This window comes from Antennarius striatus, chromosome 14 (genome assembly GCF_040054535.1).
Source record: "Antennarius striatus isolate MH-2024 chromosome 14, ASM4005453v1, whole genome shotgun sequence".
Classification (NCBI taxonomy): domain Eukaryota; kingdom Metazoa; phylum Chordata; class Actinopteri; order Lophiiformes; family Antennariidae; genus Antennarius; species Antennarius striatus.
In genome coordinates, this window is record NC_090789.1 from 5,678,679 (window position 1) to 5,700,906 (window position 22,228).

The following is a 22,228-nucleotide window of genomic DNA, read 5'->3' on the forward strand; positions in this document are numbered from 1 at the left end:
TTTCGCTTCTTTTTTTTATAGTGAACATGAAAGTTGGTATTTTGTTTCTTCTTTAAAATCACTGAAAATAAAGAAGCTGCCAATTCAAACAGAAAAAGAATTACTGTATTCCAAAAAGATGTGATTGTGATCACCTGCTGCAGCTAAATAATTTTCAAGCACCATTGATTAACGGTATTATATTACTCAGCTTCAAAGATAAAATAAGATTAGAGAGATTATCACAATGTGGAAACTTTATCCATTAAAGTTTAAAAAAAAATATTGTGGGAGCCTGAGCTTCTGCCTTGGCAACTGAGCAAAAATAAAAACAGTGGGTGAAGTCTGTATGTTTTGAGCATCTTTAAAATAGTGCAAGTAAGCACACTTTTCCATCAAGCTTAATCATCTGCGACATTCCTTCAGAGACCTGGATTAACTCTTAAAGCATCCAGGGCTGTGCACAAATCCAGGGGAGGAAGTTTTCACCACCTCTGCAGTGATGCGCCACGATACCTCCAAAGAAACCCACCTTCTTTACATCTAATTAACAGTATTCCCACTGCTAACATTATACCGCCTCCCAGAAATACACGTAATCCTCCCAGCCGTGTACATTCATCTATGATGGTGTACCTAACTCCTCGCCAATTGTGGCAACAATGACATACAGGAAGGCAGTTACACCCAATATGTTGCCCTAAGCTACGCAAAGTGCAGATGGAAGCGTTGATGAAACTGAGTGCTGTGACATGGAGTTATGTTAAAGGATAGCAGCCTTAAAAGCAGTTGGATCCTATGATAAAGAAAGACTTAGCTCCTAATCTACTAGACTGCCAGGCTGCACGCTGCATTTGCATATGCTAATGAGCCCAACGTTCAGGGTTAGCCAGTTACGCTAATGACGCGTTTAGCTCTTAATAAATCACTTAAGGCAGTTCCCTGCTGGAGCTTGGGGATCTGTACCATTGTATGTGTGTGTATGTGTGTGTGTGTGTGTGTGTCTGTGTGTGTGTTGATCTTGCTGTGTCCGCAATTCATTATGATTTAAGTTTTTTTTATGTTTGTGTGTGTGTTTGTGAGAGCAAATAACTCATGTAGTCTGTATGTATTAGAACATGTACCTACTTGTGCGGCACGTCGGTTTTTGTTTGCAGTCTTAATTTAAACATACGCATTTAAGTGCTTTTGTATACAGAACTTCTGTTCTATTTTTTTGTGTCTTGATTTGAAGTTTTGATGGAAACTGTTCAACCAAATTTGAAGGTTTTGTCGAACAATTAACTACAAAACTGCAAAATAACAGAGCAGAAATTCAGGCTTCATTTGCATTCAAGATCACTAAAGGACATACATTTAAATTTACATTTAAATTGCATTTGAATTACTGTCAACATCACAACCTACATGTAACTTTAAGGGAAGTTATTAGAAGGGTGATCAGAATATTTTTCATGTTATAATGTGGAACATTTGACTTTCTGTTGGCACTTGGTCACCATTGCTGCAGACAATATTGTCAGGCCGCACTATCTGAAGCACCTGGCAGTTTTTAATAGTCGATTCATGGTGTGTTCACTTCGCACCCGGTGGATGCCAGCAGAGGAGCTAAAATCTAATTCTCAGGTAAATGTCGGGCTTGACAAAATATGCTGACACATCAAGAACGATGCGGACTAAAGCATGTTCAGCAATCGTTACAAGAAATGGGAGAGGAAACAAGGACTCCTGTGGTCACAGGCAAACATCAGTGAGGAAAATGAGAAAACTGTACCAGGTGTCAGTTTCCCTGCATGAAGCCCAGAATTGTTTCCAGTTTTTGTGCAGTGACAGGTTAGTAGGTTTTCTGAACAAAAACATTCTTGTGTCGCTTTCGTGCCGAGAGATGAGTAACGAAACAGAAAAGAAATAATTTGTTTTCATACTTTTGTCATTGAATCTTTCAATTTGGCCCAGTGGTGGTTGTATGGTCATTAGGCCCTGGTTCTATCGGAAAGATTATAAGGGATCACAGGCATGCATGGAAAGAGAGCAGGAATATTAAAGTGTAGCCAAAATCAAGTAAAGGGATGATTTTATCACTATTAGAGGGACAGATGAAGAGGAGGATACTCTTAAGAGGGATGTATGTTGAGATCTGAATTCTATAGTCTAATGAAAATGTGTGTGTGTGTGTGTGTGTGTGTGTGTGTGTGTGTGTGTGTGTGTGTGTGTGTGTGTGTGTGTGTGTGCGCGCGCGCGCATGTGTGTGCACACGTGTGTGTGTGCATGTGCGTGTGTATGTGTGTGTGTGTGTATGTGTGTGTGTACAGATCTGGCATCAACTCCTTTCTTTTATCTCCATTGTTTTTTTCCTCCACTCACCCTGCCTTTACCTTGTTCTCTCTCTCTTAAATCAGCCAGAATAATATCTGTGAGGATCCACTGGAGTGGAATACCCTCTTCACCCATCCGGTGTGACTAGGACAGTAAAACACACACACAGGCTCTCTCACGTAGTCACACACGTACATACACACTTGTATGGTTAGACAATTTAAAACACACACACACACACACACACACACATACACACACATAGACTGTGAAGTGGGATGGCTAAGATCCACATGGCTTGTAGTGCCAGCGGCATCTTGCTGCCCTGCCACCATGGCCCCTCTGCATGTAGGTCAGCCTGGACCGGGGGCACACCATCCTCCATCCCCTCTCTCTCTCTCTCTTTCTCTGCTCATTTTCTAACACCCACCTACTACGCTTCTTCCAACACTCTCTCTCACCGTGGTGCTTCGTTCATTTCCTCCACTCATATCTTTTTTCCATGGTAAAGCTGTTCAACAAGGCTTTGTGAGTCTCACGTATGTGCCGTATGTCTGTGAGGATTTTCACTAATCCAGGTCAGAGTAACCGGCTTTTTTAAACAAGGTAACTGAACTTCTTTGTTTATGAAGAGAGGCACGTCTCACCTGAGGGTCTCCCATAGTTGTCTTTGACAACCTGTTGAGATCCGGTGTTGCGTTGACTTACCCACACTAACGGCGAACATTACGCTCACTTGACCACAATGTGGGCTCTAAGGGTCACATAACCAAAGATGTGAAATTTTCCTTAGTGGTTCTAGACACTGAAGGGCTCCAGCAAAAAGAAAAGAAAAAAAGCAGCCTTCTTTTTTCAGGATTTAGGTACAAATTCTCAAGCATTCCACAGTTAATCCCCAATCTTATTTCTTCTTTGGAGGAAAAAACCCCACACAGGTTGTAAAAATATTTTATCTTTGAGAACCTTGTGGTGATGCTGCTGGTGGCAAGGTCCACCAATGAAAGACAAGAAAACTTCCCTGTTCTCAAATAGAAACTTTTTTTTCTTTTTCTCCTGTTCTCAGGAAACAATTTTACCTCGGTGTGTATGCGTGTGTATTTTTTATTTTTTTTTATTTTATATACTGGTTTGATCCCCGAAGGGAAATTAAGAAGGCACACTCTAGCTACTGATTACAAACGCATGCATACATATATGTTTGTGAGTACAGGCCCCTGTATCACACACACACACAAGGGGGCCTGTAGGCATGCAGGGGAGGTAGAGTGGCAGGCAGCTCCTTCTTGGTGCGCCTCAAATGAGCAATTTGTAAAGGGGACGGCACCTTGCTCAAGGGTGCCTCGGCAGTGCTCCGGAGATGAGTTGACGCCTCCCACTGTCAGCTCACCTCCGGGTATTTTTTTTCGGGGGGCGGGAGTGGGAATCGAACCGCCGATCTTAAATCATAGGACGACCTGCTCTACCGCCTGCTTTACCACTGAGCCACTGCCGCCCTTTATGTTGTCAGTGCATTTTATAATACCCTCATGGAAGTTTTAAAGGGATTTATTCTGTTGTTGTGCACAAAATGTTAATATGAGCAATTAGTTGGAATCTTCCTTTCCTCCAAAAAACATTTTGAGAACCCCAAACATTTGTATTTTATGTGGTTGAGAAGTCTACTATAAGGAAGTACTATACATCCTGAGCTAAGGCAAAAACTCCAAAAAAGTCGGAGTGAATGCATCAATGGAATTGACCAGAGCAAAAATAACTGTACAGTCTCACACTCCAGGTAGGAGAATCAGTAATTGGTGTATGGCTGCACCCTGTCGTGCATTTGTTCAAAGACATGAAAAGAAGCTAAACCTATGCTCAGTAACATTACCTGAAGAAACCAATGGTATTATTTGGTGTCACTACAGACACACTGCGATAGACTGCTGTCACACAGCACCTCCACAGAGAGGCTGAGGTCCTCCTTTGTGCCCCGTGCCATCAGGGGGTACAACGACTCTCTCAGGAGGAGCGGGGGGGAGGTGTCAAGGTCAGCACGCGGTCAAATGGATTTGGATTTAATTTAATTTAATTTTATACTGTTTATATTTTAATTTTATACTGTTTATATTTTAGTTTTTTAGTATATGTACTGTTAATGCTACATGTGTCTGTGAGTTAGTGTATGTCTTGTGGTATGTCCTGTTTTGTTGTAGTTTTTTCCTGGTGTTTGGCTGAGCAGTGGATATGTGCAATTTCCTCTGGGATTATTAAAGTATCTATCTATCTATCTATCTATCTATCTATCTATCTATCTATCTATCTATCTATCTATCTATCTATCTATCTATCTATCTATCTATCTATCTATCTATCTATCTATCTATCTATCTATCTATCTATCTATCTATCTATCTACTATACTTTTCATGAGTACTTCCATCTGAAAATTTCACAAAATTACTCTCTCCAAACATAGCAGCAGCGTCAGGTAAAGATGTCTACAGAAGACAGGCTGTCCTTTTTGGACGGTTCACCAACAACGTAAACATACAGAATGCAGTGACTGTTTGAGTCCCACCACCCGTGGAATAAAGGCCAAGAGTTACCAGAGCCATGAGAATCTTTACAAAGGCAACACATATTCTTGAAATATGATAATTATAGAAATTATGGAGCCAGTTCAAGTCAACAGCATGCGTAATTTTTGGTAAAAACTATGAATTTGAATGATTGGGTTAACATAAGTCACATATAAGTGCTCTTATTTAGGCTATGATTTCCATCTGGGTACTAGATAGATGTGCAGAAATGTTTTGGTAATCATCCAAAACAACATATTAGCTTAATGTGTATGAACTCCTTTTTGGGATCACTGGTGTCAAGTTCCCTGTCAAACCGACCGAGGTAATCACCCACTGTGCATGTCTCCTATCTGCTTGTCTAAAGGGCATTACTGCTGTTCAGAATTCCATAGTACCCCTGTGAAAAAATAATAGGTTGCTGCTTTTCAAATAACTTTTTTTTTTTACAAATTTCTGTAACACCAGGATGTCTTTCATCTTCCCATCTCTTGGCCCTCTGTGCTTTGGATTTTGGATGCTTTGTTCCTCCTGCAACTCTCTAAAACTCTCATCCTGGCTTTTCTTCATCCTCTCATTCATTCTTTAAATACCTCCATGATTCCATCATGTCTCAATATGCTAAATACTTCCAGTAGATTCTCCCACTTTCTCACAAGTCCCGGAGTCTATAAACCAAAAATGACACTAACTGTAGTACAGTATACATGGCACTCCTGGGCTAACGTCGAGCTTCTTTTAAATAGTTTTGGTATAGATATACATATATTAAAACAATATTTACAACTACATTCATTTACAATTTTCCTTTTAAGTATAAAAATATCTTTTTCAGGGTCTCTAATATTCCATTTTTCTACACTGTTTTCATTGTTCTATTGTTATTGATAGCAGTATTTTTCTCTATCTACACATCCATGTTGCTTATCTGGCTGCGGGTTGTGGTGGCAGCGGTCTTGGCAGAGAAAGTCAAGCCTCCAGCTCTTCTGGGGGTACACCAAGGTGCTTCAAGTTATAGAAATAAAATAAATCTCTCCAGTGTGGAGCGATTTACCGTGAAGTTTCCACCCAGTGGGACATGCACAGACTACCTCCACAGAAGGGGTTTGGGGTTTTTTTGTTTGTTTTGTTTTTTTGTGTTATATCGCCATGAAATCTAAAGCTGCACGTTGGAACACCTGAATTTGTCTCCGCTTTCACCTTTGTGGAATCTCTTCTGTGCTGCCACTTTGCGTGACAGAGTGTTTTTGTCAGTGTTTGCCACACAGCAGCTCTAGACACACAAACGGAACTAACACACACATGCAGTTCAGTCACATTAGGTGTGTGTGCTTGTAGAATGGCATGAATACGGCTATTTTATGTCATGATTTTATGTCATGGAAGATGATCGACTATTCTTAAAGAAATACCTACTTACCTCAAAATCCTATTGCTCTAGCTTTCCAAAACATGTTGTATAGTGTATCTTAGTTTTGGAATGTTTTGCTTGTGTTTCCAAGCAGCCCCTGCTTTTTTAATTAATTCAGTATAATATAAAAATGCTCAAAGAGTCTTCAAATTCCCTTCAACACATTCATGGTTAATTCTATTTTTGCATAATAACCCATCATCGTTGCGTAGTAACAAGAAGCCCAGAAGTCAATTGCTGAACTGCGTTTTTTCCTCAGGCTTTGTTATGGTACCAAAGGGTCAAAACTAGAAAGAGTCAAATTCAAACATTTGAAAATGAGGACTTTCCACCTGTGCAAGACTGCATGGTTTTTTTCAGTCATGTCATCCTTAATCTTTACCTTCATCTTCTCGCCTTTCTATCGCTCTTACTGACTCGGCTGTCACCCACCGTCATCTCCCAATTATCTCTTTCTATGAGAATTTTTTTCCTCTTCACTCTTAAGTCATTCTTCCCTGTTTGACTGGCAGTCTTCTTGTCTTACCTCTATCTTATCTCAAGCTGCTTTCCCAATCATATTTCTCTCACTTTGACTTCTCTCCATCACACCTTCCGTTGTCTTACTTTCTTCCTCTCATCGCTCCCTTCATCACCTCATCTAGCCACCATCTCTTCATTGACAATCTGCTGGTACTGTTCCTACATCAGCCCTCCCACGGTGATCCCTTTAGAGGACTAATGCTGTGAAAAATGACAGTGAACCGGTGCTTTTACTGCCATCACCACCGCTTTGAGGCCACCTGCCACCTTGCAGCCTTGTTGCCTGGCAACTCCCCAGACAGCTTCCCCCCACCTCCCAGAAGGCGGGAGCTGCAGTGTGTTCTGCTGCGATAGAGACCCAAGCTTAATGAGCATTATATCTCATTTTGTCTTATCGTTTTGTTGTTAGTGACACAAGTTTGCTCAGAGCTGCTACTATGCAAAGAGCAACGATGCAGAACATGTCTTTCCTATTGAATGGACTAAATGATTTGCAACAAGTGTGACTTTTTGGAGAATCGTTGTTTGAACAAGATGTTGTTCGGCGGAAAGAAAACAGAAATATACATGAATGACTAAGATGTCGATGATGTAGATAAAAGCTGTGCAGAAACAAAAAGCCAAGGCTCTCTGACTCCATGGTAGGGTTCTTGGACACAAACACAAATATGCAATTAAATTGATGTTATGCTGATGTACATTTACAGCTAGAATGAAAAGTGCTCGACTAATTAAAAACAAGGTGATGTCTAACCCCTCGCTGTTCTTTTAGATCTTTGCTCTGAGTATAAATGGCACAAAGGATGTAGAGTCAAAGGAAAACATCTGAATAAATGAGGCAGAAACACATATACTGTACACATGATAATAAAATCCAACAGTGCACAAAATAGAGTGGCAACTGATCTAAGAGAGAGATTAGACGGATCTGCTCACCAATCTAAAATGTTGCAAGGGAGGATAATTGAGGAGAGAATATGTTCCAGTTCAGTAAAATATAGCATTCATTTGATTTCTGTCTGTGTATATTTTATAGCCATTTATATGAATGTGGCCTTCAGCTCAGACAAAACGTATTATGTCTGAAAAATATGCATGACATGCATATATGACTCTGATTTCTTCCTCAGTGGTTTTTTTTTAAAGTTATGCAGGAAAAGAAAAGTTTGAGGTTCCCTTTTCTCCATTGTGTCAACTCACTGTGGTTCCATTTCTTCACATACGCTGCACAAATATACAAGATCTAATTCTAGAATATTCACAGACATGAGTGACAAAAGCCACAGGAAATCTCAGAAGGGGTTACGACTGGGCTTTGCCACAGTGTGTGAACTCACAGCCATCTGAGGCAAGCCTCTCTCCTTATTGCTTCTGTCTTCTGAGACATTGGAGGTTATGAAGACCTTTGGGAGACAGTGGAAAGGTAGACTAGATCTGAGTTATAAGGGGGGGGGGTTCCAACTGGAAAATTTGTGGGATTGCAGCTGTAAATTGCACTTAAATACCCTTAAAGGGCATCCACAAATTATACAGTCCCTGCCCATTTCTCATCTCTGTTGGTTGTATCAGTTTTCCTCTTTAAGGATCAATTTAATATTTTTAGTGAGCACAATATAGAGAACCTCCAGTTTAAATCCATGAAGGTCATAGACAAATTCATGAATAGCTCCAAATTATGTTAATAGAGACTGAATGGAGAATATGGAGGTTGAAATGATGAGTGGAAAGGGTATTTTGCAGCACCTAGAGGGATGTGTATGTGTAGGTGTGTATTTATGAATGATGAGGATATTCACATTAAACAAAGTACTAACTCAGAACAGCACATATGAGGATGGAGGATGGAACATTTCAGGCTTTTCACTTGTCCTTATTTGGAATTTTGCCTATGAACAAATTAAACGGTATAATGCAGATGCCTGTTCACACCTACACACGCACCATCTGCTGAAGCCATTAGACATGTCCTTGTAAATAAGCCTGAAGAGACAAGCAGAGAGACCTGGAGAGCAGCGTGGCATTATGCCCAGCCTTGCCCCAGGTGTCTCAGAGTTGATATATTGGTGTACCCTCAGATGAATTCATCCAGGACAAACGATTACTCCTACTAAAAGAGATATGACATGTTTTAGAGTATTAATATCCACCTCAGGTGCTAATTTGGCCTGTAAGTCAACTGTATCACGAACTGCAGCTGAAGACAAGTGAATATGAAAAGAAAGCTGGAGAGATGAAGAGTAAGGGATGAGGGGATGGAGAGAGAGGAACAAGAAATAAAGAAGAATATGTAAATCACATTAATGAATACGCTTCATTAGCGGTGCCCATTAGCATCCAAAGCATGGATTAATTTAACTTCAGCCGACTTTGGAGAAGCCCAGTGGCTTTAATGGGAAACAGTTTGATTACACACCTGGATATTTGATCACTGACACCCGTCATTCTAATTAACACGGACAATTTGTATCGCTTTTGTTACTGACTGTAAAATTAGAACACCTGCAAAGACTTAGAACTAGTATGGAAGCTGTTTCTTCTCAGCTGGTTTATGGTCATCTTTTAAGTCTGTTTCAAAGTTGGTGCATGTTTGGAACTTCCTTTGTGCTACGTCAAAGTTTAAAGATTTGTGTTCCCATTTAATGTTCCATATGTAATCCACCCGTTTAAGCATTTCATAACTCTGTTAGACTTTGGAGCTGGATACCTGTATCATGAAACCTTGACATGGTTTGTTCTACCCCATACTATGGGCTATGAGTGTCACTTGTGGCTTTGACCTTGCTTTTTACGTTTCTGCAGAAATACTGAAACACCAATTCATGTGTTCTAGCTCATTATGTTATTCCTCAAATAGTCTAGACAGTGTTTTGGGTTTGTTTTGGGGTTTTTTTGCAACTGCAGTTTGTTTATCCATCCTATTTGTTTTTCCAAAACAGCTGAAGTCTGTTCTGAAGGGTTAGTGTCTCTAATTCTCTTCTTTTGATTGTGTTGTCTGCAGGCCGACCCCCAAGGCAGAGATATAGCCATTCGTCCATTCTTGGAGCACTGTGAGAACACACACATGACCATTTGGCTGGGCATCGTCTACGCTTACAAAGGACTGCTGATGGTGAGAGTGAAGATTACAGAACTTCATTGCTCACTCTCTACGTTCACTCAAATGTTGTAATATCAATATGCGAATGCACTTCCGTGAATTTTAACAGCCTCATAAATGTGCATTAAGACTTAATGACATTCCTTTCATATTATTGTTGCTAAACCTGATAGCGCTCAGAGAGCACCAAACCTCTGAAAAGGCAGCTCAGCTTCCACATTTTTTCCTCTAAAGCTTCCTCTTTATACATTTTGTTACTCTACTTCTATCTCCCTGTGGCACACCTTTTTATTTTTCTAAACAAATCCTTAATGGAGCTTCCCTAAAACAGGAGAACGGTGCCCTCTCCTGGCTGGAGAGGTGCAGGTGCAGCTTTTTTCACCTGTCTCCCTGATGAACACCTTGAGCAGGCAGGAAATTTTAAACTTGGGATTATGGGCCTGTGAGGGATAAGGAGACATGCTGGATCTGCAGAAAATTTGATTAAAAGCCATTGATAATTTTCAGAATGAACCCAAGTAGATCAAAATAAGAAATGCATTATACAGGTCATTCTATCATTCTGGATGATGCACTCATGGGTCAAAAGCCAGGAAATCAGGCTAACAGTTAAACTTATCAGATTGCCAGCAGGCAAAGGAGTTAGACATCTGGGTATAATCAAACAAAGATCCAAACAGGCAGAACAGAATACTCAATGGAGAGGTGGGCAAAACACCATAGATACCCTGGAAGAGAATGAATGAAGTGGAGCCTGAATAAATATATAGACTGTGATGGATTTGGCTGCTGGTGAGGAGACATGCGGGGACAACCAGGTGAAGGGAATGACTGCAAGAGTGGCAGGTTCCCAAAATAACAGGGGACGTAGTGATGTGACATGAAGACAGTTGGGAAAACGTCATAAGCTAGTAGAGGCTATGACAGATACCAACGGTGGGCGTTACCCAACAGAAATTTCCAAATAGTACACATGGGCCGTTATTAATCCAAGCTTTCTCTGACATGGCCTCAGCAATTGGTCCTCTTCTGCGACGCTGCATGAACTCCCGAATCTAGGTAAAGGAATATTTCAGCATGATGGTAACCTAAATATACAAGTAAGAGAATATCTCAAAGATAGTGGAAGAGCAATTCATGACCAGGTTAACCCATGGCCTGATTTACCTTTACTAATTTAATGCAAAAAAAATAAATAAATAGAAAAGACCATCTCCTATGGGAAGTAGGAGCAACCATTAATTATGCAGACCTCACATTTACAATGAAACCGAGGAGACGGGATGAGCAGTAAATCATCTTAAAAAGATTGAGATGATGCAGAGCTGAAAAACGCAAGAGAAACATGTCAAAGATTAAGAGATGGAGGAAGTAAGAAAAGATTAAGACAGAAATATAGAAGAGGAGCGGTGGGAAGAGCTTGCGCCACACAACTGGGCGGACAGCGCGCACACACACACACACACACACACACACACACACACACACACACACACACATTACGGTGACCTCACATTCACATACATTTTTACATACCTGAGGTGCACTAATCCTTGTTGGCTGCTCTTTTAATTTGGCTACTTGTCACTCCATTAAATCTCACTTAGACCCTAGAAGAAGCAGGCAGGCCACTTTCACAGCACACAGTGAATTATTCAGGAGACCGCTGCTGCAACTCCACCAAACAAACAGCTTACACTAAATAAACATGTATGTAAATATGCATGAAACCTAAGGCTGCTCTAGAAGGGTGTGTTTAGATTATGTTTCCCCTTCATTAATGATTTATCATGCAACAAAGTCATTTTCTAAAAATTTTTTAGAGTTTCTTAAAGCAGAATGAAATGTTGACTTGCATCCAGCACACCATTAGTATTTATGAATAACAATAAATTTTACCCAACATCATTCAAAGTTAATAAGTGCTGCTTTATTTTGGAAACATCTGAAGTCAGACATGTTCACACATTCTGTAATTTAATCATTTTCTTCAGTTTTTCTGAACAAAATATGTAAATATTTCTCTAATCCATCACCTTCAACCCTCTTCTCTTCACAATGACAGTTGTTTGGATGTTTCCTGGCCTGGGAGACCAGGAACGTCAGCATTCCTGCTCTCAACGACAGCAAATACATTGGGATGAGCGTTTACAATGTGGGCATCATGTGCATCATTGGCGCAGCCGTGTCTTTTCTGACACGAGACCAGCCCAATGTGCAGTTCTGCATCGTGGCGCTGGTGATCATCTTCTGCAGCACCATCACACTCTGTCTAGTCTTTGTTCCAAAGGTCAGTTTCACACAAGAAAACTCAATTAAGCCCTGGAAACTGCAGTATGAACAGTTTAGTTTGGTTTATTTAGCCTGTGTGCAGCTGTAGCTAACACCCCAACCCTTCCTCCAGTTCATCACGATGAGAACCAACCCAGATGCAGCCACCCAGAATCGGAGGTTAAAGTTCACCCAGAACCAGAAGAAGGAAGACTCCAAGACCTCCACCTCTGTAACTAGTGTCAACCAGGCCAACACGTCACGACTGGACGGGCTTCAAACTGACAATCACCGTCTCCGCATGAGGATAACAGAGGTGAGATGGCACCTTCACTTCCCATGAATCACTGCTTTGATTACTCCATTAATCAGTATTTCTGAAGTCATCCTTTCTTCTGTTGATGATTATTGCAAATGAAGATATATTCACACACTCTTTGAGGGCAATCTATGTATTCAGTTCTTCTTATTCTCTTCTTGTGAAGACGTGGATGCAGCAGGTTCTATCGTTTGTCGAACAATCTTTTAGCCTACATGAGCTTGGCTGTTTGAAAAATAAGTAAATAAATAAATCTCACCTTTTGTATTTTAAAAAGTTGGACAAAGAGCTGGAGGAAGTTACCATGCAGCTACAAGACACCCCGGAAAAGACTCCCTACATCAAACAGAATCATTACCCGGATGCCAACAACATCCTCAGCATACGCAACTTCACAGACGGAAAAGGTAAGGCCCCTGGTTTTCTTGGTTTATACCCCTTTGCCATTCCATCGATCACAGTTTTGTGACTCCACCCAAATGAGGCACTCAAAACCTGGAGAGTTAGTAGCATTAGCAAAGGATTTTAATGCAGCCTGAAGGAATATCTTGACATTTTATTTTAAGCTGCAAGGTGGAGATGGGACGGCAGTCAGTCTGTGACATATCCCAGAACCAGTCATGGGATTAACCACCTGCTTTCCCCTGCTGCTGAGCAGGTTTCACACATTCTGCAGTCGCTTTTATAATCTGCTTAACAATAAATGTGATGAAGTGCATCCACACTTGATTTTAAATGTAATTATTTAGTTTTAGAGAAAACAGTCGAGAGAGAGGATTAAACAAGAGGCAGTTAAGAGGAACCATCACCGAGTGAGACAAAAAGAAAAAAACTATCAGTTGTAAAACATGCTGACACGTGTTTTATCAGTCTTTTCCAGCAGAGAGATCCTATGTCGGTTTATCCTTCTGGGTCCTGTTTAAAGCAAAGTGGCTTGAATTCCAAACATTACGGAGGCTTGATGGAGGCAGGTTCCTCAAATTGAATCAATGAATGGTTACACCGCAGCAATTTTTTGGCTCTGCATTAGTCGTGATGTACAGCAGCCAGATTCAGCATGTCTGATGCAGGAGATAGCCCAAAAGCCATTCTCAAGAGGATTTAATAGAGCTGTCCGACTTTGGAAGGTAAAAGTCTAAAACAGCTGCTCTCGCTCTGTGGTTTGGGACCTGATTGTGTTTGGAATTGTGCGAGTAGTTCATCATCTGTGATGGTTCATAGTTACACAATGGACTGATGGCAATTAGAGAAAATGCTCTCGAAGCAATGAGAGCAATCCCTCCTGTTTGTGTGGCAGTTTGTCGTCTGCTTCTTCCTGTTCCTCCTTCTTCACTGCTTCTCATCCTCTGCATCCCAAATATCACCTGGCCTTGAAACAACATGAAATGGGGCGTTGGTACTGCGTGACGACACACCAGCGAGGATGCATGAGCAATAAAAAATGCTTGATAGAGCAGCTCAACACTATCTCTTTAAAGAAGGCGAGGAATAAGAAGAAATAGACAACTGTTAAATGAGCTGCCATCTGTTAGGTTTTTGACCTTCTTTTATTTATGCTTTAAAGGAATATCATCCAGAGAACAAAATCACATTTTGTTAGTCATGCGATTTTAAATGGATTTTAAATATTTTAACAGACAGCTGAAGTCAGCTTTGCTCAAACTTGCTTCAGTCACGTCACCCTTTAAAATAGCAAAACCTCAAGACGTGGCAGTCTAAAATTTAAAACATTATAAATCAGCCTATGCAAACACACAATCACACATACTTTAAATGCTTATTGAGAAAGAGGGGATAAATATTTCTTATCAGTGGAAAAACTGAGCCTGGGAGGATGCATACAGTTTTTCTATCAGGGAGAAGTGGATGAGAAGCTGACAGCTCCTGTTTCAGAGTGACTGAGTTCTATTATACACCTCTTGGTGCAACCTGGACACATCATCAGTGATTCTCCCTGCCTCATAGGGTGTTTCGGGTCTGAATCAGACACCCTCCTCCGGGCAACCCAGCCGGGGGTGATCAGTCCCCCGACTTGCGTCCAGGTAGCCCACTACGCCACGCATCCCCCTTCCTCAACCACAGCCAATGTGAAGCCTTCTCCGATGATTCCAAGATGTTTTTAATGGCTCTTCGCCTGTGCAGTCCACAAATCCCAAGGAGCCCTAGGACCCGATGTAAGGACTTGCCTGCAAAACCCCTGCAGCCCACCTCAATAGACTCGCAGTGGGCCTTCCACCCATTCCTCTGGCACTCTGCCACAAGATCGGAATACTTTGCTCGCTTCCTCTCCTGAGCTTCCTCCAATCTGTCCTCCCAGGGAACCGTTAGCTCCAGGAGCACCACCTGCTTGCTGGCTCCAGGCCACAGCACCATGTCTGGCCGGGGGGTCGTAGTTGCAATGATGTCTGGAAATCGCAACTGCTTCCCTGGGTCAACGAGGAGCTGCCAGTTCCTTGGTGTTGTGAGCAGCCCTCCTTGGATCTTCTTGGAGGGTTGAGGTTTCTCCCCTGCTCGGACAAAGGCAATTGTACTCCTGGTTGGGTGTTGCCGCCTACTGGTGTTAATGCCAGTGCAGATGGCATCTGCTATTGCCCGTAGGACCTGGTCGTGGTGCCAACGATACCTGCTTTTTCCCAAGGCCTTTGGACAACAGCTGAGGATGTGCTCCAATGATCCTTTTTTCTGGCAGAGCTGGCACACGGGTGCCTCAGTCAGTCCCCAGGTGAACAGGTTAGCATGGCTTGGGAGGACATTATAAACTGACTGGACCAAGAACTTTAAGTGGGATGGCTCTGCCTTCCAAAGTTCGGTCCAGGTGATCTTGCGGTTAGCTATGTGCTCCCACTTGGTCCAGGCCCCCTGCTTGCTCATGCCCACTGCTTTGCTGAGGCGAACCTCCTCCACTTCAGCACGAACCTCATCCTGAATGAGCCTTTGCCTCTCCTTTCCCGTGGCTCTGCTGTAGCAAGGCTTCGGGTTGCTGCCCAGTCCAGCCCGACCTGTGGCCACGGTCCCAACTAGGGTGCTATGACACAGCCTTGCCTCTGCCCGCTCTACTGCATCCTGGGCACGCCACTTCCTTCCCATTTTGACCTCCACATCTGCTGAAGAAACCTTTCCATCAGCAGAATCTCTGTAGAATCTCTTTAGACCCGTCGGGTTTTTGCAGACGTTGCCACATTTGCAGACTGCACTCGTAGTCGATTGTCCGTTCGCAAAGTTCACGAAAAAATTAAAGCAGTGATTTAAGCATATCCTCACATATTCCATTTGTTCAGAGGCAATGCTCTAAAGAACTGACAGCAGCTGGCAGCTGACATCAGCCTCTCTTTGGTGAACTGACATTCACATTGTGTGAACTCAGAAACACATCTGTTTTACAGAAGATCTTTGTACATCCTGTCCAGGTTGTTTTAGATCATCGAGACAAAAGTATTCAAATATATTTTATTCTATTCCAAAAGATAAGTGTGACATTTTCTGTAAACTGGTATCAGATTCCAAATACAGTCAATGAGTAAACCATTGTTGAGTAAAGGATCATATGTCAGACCCTTTCCTTCTTATGAGGAGTTATTTTGAAATACGAAGTTATTTTATTATGCAAATTAATTAGGAAAATGCAACTTCTTAAGAATTTCTCAAAAAGTTGTAAATGGATTTTGATTGAAAGAATTTCAGTGGGCCAAAGAATATATCCTAACTTCGTACTTCAAGATCATCATCTCAATTCCCATATTGCATAAAATTAACTTTATTAATTCTAACCTTATGAATGACCTGTAGAACTGTTGCTTTGGTATGTCGGTACAGTGGAATGATGGTTATTAGTGAGCTGTGGGAGAAATCTAGCAGAAGCTAAAGGGAGAGAAAAGGCAGAAACGCAAGTACCTGATTTCTCGTATTTTCAACCATTTCAACTATTACTCCATTCATCCTGAGAGAAATACATTTAGTCTCAAGGTTGTTGAGGGGTTTGCGATAGCAATCTTGTGATGAGAGAAGGAGCTCTGAGGAAGCGAGCTCAGACAAAGAGAGACAGCACATTAGGTGCTTGTCACAAAGACCAATCCGACACACATTATGGAAATAAAATCACAGGTCATTAAGCCTCCTTTAAAGATTACTAGCATATAAACTTTTCCCTGCCTCAATCTGTTCATGCTTGACAGTCATAATCATCATCATCAGCATTCATAAGAGATCTGGTCTAAATCTATTGGGGGCCGTGAATGAGTGGCTGTTATAAGAGTAGAATGCAGTGTCAACAGCTATTACACTCACTCACTCAAAGGCTGAGAAGCAACACTCCACCACTCTCTCTCTCTTTCTCTCTCTCTCTCTATCTCTTGCTCCACCACTCTTCTTCCTCTCTCAGTCTCTTTGGCTACCTTCATGAATATGTACCAGTGCATGGCGGTGCTGGAGAACGCCGACAACTAACAGTCAAGGTGTGCATTTCCTGACTTACTGGCTGCAGTTACTCCCGATCTAAAGATATCACAAGAAACTAGATAAATGAAAAATATCTAAATACATGAGCATTCAGATTTTCAAATTAGATTTGGCAGAAGGGGAAACCCAAATGGTGATGTGGCAGACAAGGTAAAAAAATACATAATTTACTGATTCTGACATAGACGATAGAATGTCAGTGTTTTCTAAAGATGTGTTGGCTTTTAAAGATTTTTAAAATTAGACAACACAACTGAAATGAACTTGAACTATAATGTCATTTGACCACAATAAAAGGTCACATCATTATCCAGACACAAACTTCACACAACATGGACTGCTACTGATTACCGTACATCTATCCTTAGGTACAAATTCATACAAAGTGCACTTGCAAGAATTTTTCATAATTGAAACCATCACTGCAAGTATTGAAGTATTCCTTTAAAAGTATTCCTCCCATTGGTGCAATGGCTAGAAAGACTGTAAATAAATAAATAGCAAATTACAGTAATTGAAATTGATATTATTCATTCAGTACAGGACTTACCTCGAGAACATCGAATTAAATTACCACACAACATGTACAGCAAAGGAAGTATTGCACAGTCGAAAACATCACCTATAAATAAATGATGGCTGCTGACAAGTTGAAAAAGGGACCACTCTGAGCTGAGAAGGCTGATGGCCGCAGGCAAAAGGGACTTCCTGTGAAACTCGGTGCTGCATCTCTGTGGAATAAAACTGTGGTCCTGCTCTTGACCAGCACACCACGGAGTAGATGGGCGACACATAACTTGGAGAGAGTCCTCTTCTCTGGCGGTCCCACCAGAGACTCTGAGAACTTGTACGATGAGCTTCCTCGTTTTTTAGATGCTGTCGGGTTTACGTGGAGTTACCGACTAGAAAATGCTCTTTTTCACAGGAATGCACACAAAGGATAAATCAGAAGACTGTTAATGTTTGTATTAAACCATACAGTAGAAATTAATTTGTAATTAGGACTGTCTGTACGGATATCCAGTCCTGTGGAAATCATTATCTGCAGATCAGTTTGGGACATTTGAAAATCCCTCACCTACACAAGACTTCCTGCGCAGAATGAAAACGTATTCTGAATCTACAATGGAGCGTATAAATATCTGAGTCTGTGCTTTTATCACAGCTGTGAGAGCTACAAGGTTAGGCTTTTTTGAACATGTAAAGAGGACTAGTCTGCTCCAAAATAGTTCAGAGTAAGCTAGGATGTCCAATCAGGGCACAGAAAACTGCAATCAGTGAATCAGGTCAGCATGTGCTGGGAAATCTGGGACATCTGGAAAGAAAACTTTGTGTGAGAGAAAAACAATCATTTCATTACTCTCCAGGTGTAATTTTGGAAACGCTTGTTTACTGCATCACGTTTTCATTTTAACCTCATCATCTGCTTCCTCCTGCAACATCTGGAGGATGTAGAAATCATATTTGGATGCCTTTTTTTTATCTCCTCAGTTTTTCTCTTGGGATAATTGTTCTGTCTCTCTGTTCCTTACTTTCATGCCTTCCTTCTCTTTGCTGCCAATCTCCACTGGTTTTAATCTGTTGGGTCTTTTTTTTTTTTGGTTGATGTTTTTTTTTTACTTTGTGGTTCGATTATTATGAGATTTGATTAAAATATGACAGAACAAGAAAACAAACTGTCAAATTTGGCAGACATCATAGCCATATTGTCAGATCACATTCTTTGGGCTTAGCGACAGAAAAAAATGGTCAAATGTCACACAATATATGATCAATATAAACATTAATACTATTAATTAATACCAAGACAAATACAGATCCAGATTCACGTTTTGCATCCCAACAATAGTCTAAAAACCCCGATGAAGTCACATCTTAGCCATTGAGTATCTGCCTCTTCTACCTGCATATTTGACCTGTTCTATCAAAAATGATCAAAATCACTATATGATTACTATATGATTATTTTTTCTAATACAGACGGGGAGAAGTCGATACTGAAGAACCACCTGGAGCAGAAGCCTCAGGCGCATTGGGGTTCCATGGATCCTTCCAGAATAAACAGAGGTCCTCTGGAGGACATCAACTCACCCGAACAGTGAGATGCCCCATTTCTTCAGCAACTCTACCCTTGCAACCCCCCCCCTCTCTGTTCTGTCAGTTTTGTCATCAGACTACACGTCACATGTATCACAACTACAGCAGCTCTCTGGCAGTTGCTCTGGCAACAGAGCCCTATGAAAAGCATAGACTGGCGCTGTACTTTTTCCTCCTACACAGACACACACACACACACACACGCATGTGTGTGTGTATATGTATGTGTATATATATATATATATATATATATATATATATATATATATATATATATATATATATATATTCATTCACTTTCATGTACCGCTGCTGTATCCGCCGTACCGGGTCATGGGGAGCTGGAGCCTATCCCAGCTGGCATAGGGCGTGAGGCGGGGGACACTCCGGGCACGATGCCAGTGCACCGTGGAGCCACATACAAAGACATACATACACGCACACACACGCTCACTCCTACGGGCAATTTGGGACCGGCCAGTCAACCTGAAGCGCATGCTTTTGGAGGTGGGAGGAAGCCAGAGAACCCGGAGAGAACCCACGCGGACACGGGGAGAGCTTGCGAACTCCACACAGCGCAGGACTCGAATCCGGACCTGCCGTGTTGTGAGGCGACAGCGCTGACCACTGCGCCACCGTGCCGCCCTTATATATATGTGTGTGTGTGTGTGTGTGTGTGTGTGTGTGTGTGTGTGTGTGTGTGTGTGTGTGTGTGTGTGTGTGTGTGTGTGTATATACAGTATATACTGTATATATACACAAAGTGTGCCCTCGTTCCTCGCGGTTAATGCGTTCTAAAACCGCACACGATTAACAAACTCCGCGATGTAGCGACAAACTATTTATCTTATTGTTTAAGGTAATATAAACGTTTATGAACCCTCCCCATACTGATATTAAACCACCTTCTATCTGTATTACCTTTCCCCACACTCTTATCGACTGTTGAAAGCACTTTTGTGTTTCTCGGAAGTCCGAGACTCACAGAACGCACTTTCGGCGGATGCCATCAGCCAATAGAATGCGTGTACGGTATCACGTGACTGCCTGCCAAAAATCTGTGATGAGGTGAAGTCGCGAGCATTGATGCACGAATGCGCGAGGGCACACTGTATACACATATATACAGTATGTAGATATACTATATATATATACACACGTATATATACATCCAGGAGACAGCTGTATGTAGCAGAGATTAAGATGCTGAGGTTTTCTTTGGGAGTGACAGGAAGGATAGGATCAGGAATGAGTACACCAGAGGGACAGCACATGTTAGGGTTTTTGGAGATAAAGTCAGAGGCCAGACTGAGATGGTTTCAACATGTTCAGAGGAGAGATAGTGAATATATTGGTAGAAGGATGCTGAGTTTTGAACTGCCAGGCAGGAGGCCTAGAGGAAGACCAAGGAGGAGGTTTATGGATGTAGTGAAAGAGGACATGAAGGTAGTTGGTGTGAGAGAAGAGGATGCAGAAGACAGGGTTAGATGGAGGCAACTGATTTGCTGTGGCGACCCCTGAAGGGAAAAGCTGAAAGGAGAAGAAGATATACATCCACAGTATACACACACACATGCACAAATACTGTGTGTATTTGTGTGTGCATTTATATACAGTATATGTATGTGTGGGTGTGTGTGTGTGCGTGTGTGCGTGCGTGCGTGTGTTTCTGTCTGTGTGTGTGTGTAGATAGAATGCACATGTCTTCTTCAACCATTTTAGACTTATTACATTATAGATACAGAGGAAGCTGATTTGTTGTCCCAACTTATGGAATAAGACGGAGACTCAAAACACTCATGTTTCAAATGCATTTACTATTCATAGGGCAGTAAAAATGAGGGACGTCTGGTTCATCAGTGGCGGGGCACCTTATGCATCATTGAGACCTCTTTCTTTCTTTCATGCTCATTTAGCTAGAACTAGGAGAAGAATGCAAAATACAGAGGGACAGATGGATGGAGAGGGACTAGACAGCAGAGGAAAAAAGATGGATTGAAAAGGATGGATGTTTTGATAGGAAAGAGAGTCAGAGATCATGAAGAGGAGGAAAAGAAAGAGGTAGAGACTCACTGAGGCTTATGTAACCAGTGATTTACAGCTCACATTGGAAGCAGCTCTGAAAATAGACAGGGAGGAGAACAGAAGTAAAGGAACACTCGGAGCCATTCCCATGCCATATGAATGTTTGATCACATGGAGGGAAGAGACATGAAGGGGCAACATGAGAGATGGAGGAGGTAAAGAATAGACAAATATGTAGAAGGTAATAAAGTAAAGGTAGAGGAAGGTGGGTGTTAAGACAATTCAGGGTGACAAATGCCTCTGTTATATGTAATATGTGACACAAAATGCATCAAAAATACCAAAATAAATCCTTCACAGGACACTAAGGATGTGTCTGCATCTCAAATACCACTGGTCATAATAACTTGTTGGGCCTCAGGACCATTAATGTTTCAAATTTAACCTAATTGAGACATTTTTCTCAGTCTACTGTTGAATGTGCTTGAATTTCATTGCCCCTCTTAATTTTTTACATAACTGGCATTTGGTTATGTAATTTTTTTGCAAATGGCTGGCACTGGCTCTAACGCTGGCGAGGAAGGGTGCTAACTGTCAGAGCAGGCAGAAGCATGAAATGTTCTTTTTGTCAGATGATCCCAAAAGCTCGGAGGCATGGTGGATTAGGGTTTCACTGAGGAGAAGTGAAGAAGCGTAGTAAAAAAAAAAAAAAGCAGGAAAAACAATTACAAAAAAATGCTGAGAACTTTGTATTATGTATTTTGTATTAAAGAAAAGTCGCAAGAGGAACCGTGAGTCAATACGCAGTGCACACACGGATGCTGTCGGTCAATAGCATCATGTGACTACTGTTAAGAAATCCATAATGTAGTGAAGCCATGCATCCTGAAGCGAGGGAATACTGTAATATTTTCTTTAGTAAATGTAAAATAATTTCCAGTCTCCTTCATGTATTTTCTATATCCTTAACCATGTAACTGATTAAATGTATGACAGACAAAACAAAACAAAAACGGAAACTCCACATAAAACTTCAATGTCAAAATGAACAAAACTGTGAAATGACTTCCTAACATTGAGATTTTTTTAAATTCATAAAATAGAATAAAAAAGATACTAATTGAACATAAATAATAAAATAAAAATAATACTGAAGTATTCCTGAGTAAAATGCCTTA

At 41.3% G+C, this 22,228-nt stretch overlaps 1 protein-coding gene across 1 annotated transcript in view; it reads left to right on the forward strand.

The window, feature by feature from the left end:
• gabbr2 (gamma-aminobutyric acid (GABA) B receptor, 2) overlaps positions 1–22,228 on the forward strand; it is a 147,039-nt gene that overhangs the window by 124,597 nt on the left and 214 nt on the right. Inside the window, exons 14-18 of the mRNA XM_068332446.1 lie at positions 9,785–9,895; positions 11,949–12,173; positions 12,288–12,470; positions 12,751–12,880; positions 18,909–19,026. Coding sequence (XP_068188547.1) covers positions 9,785–9,895; positions 11,949–12,173; positions 12,288–12,470; positions 12,751–12,880; positions 18,909–19,026 — 767 coding nt within the window. The remainder of the gene's footprint in view (positions 1–9,784; positions 9,896–11,948; positions 12,174–12,287; positions 12,471–12,750; positions 12,881–18,908; positions 19,027–22,228) is intronic.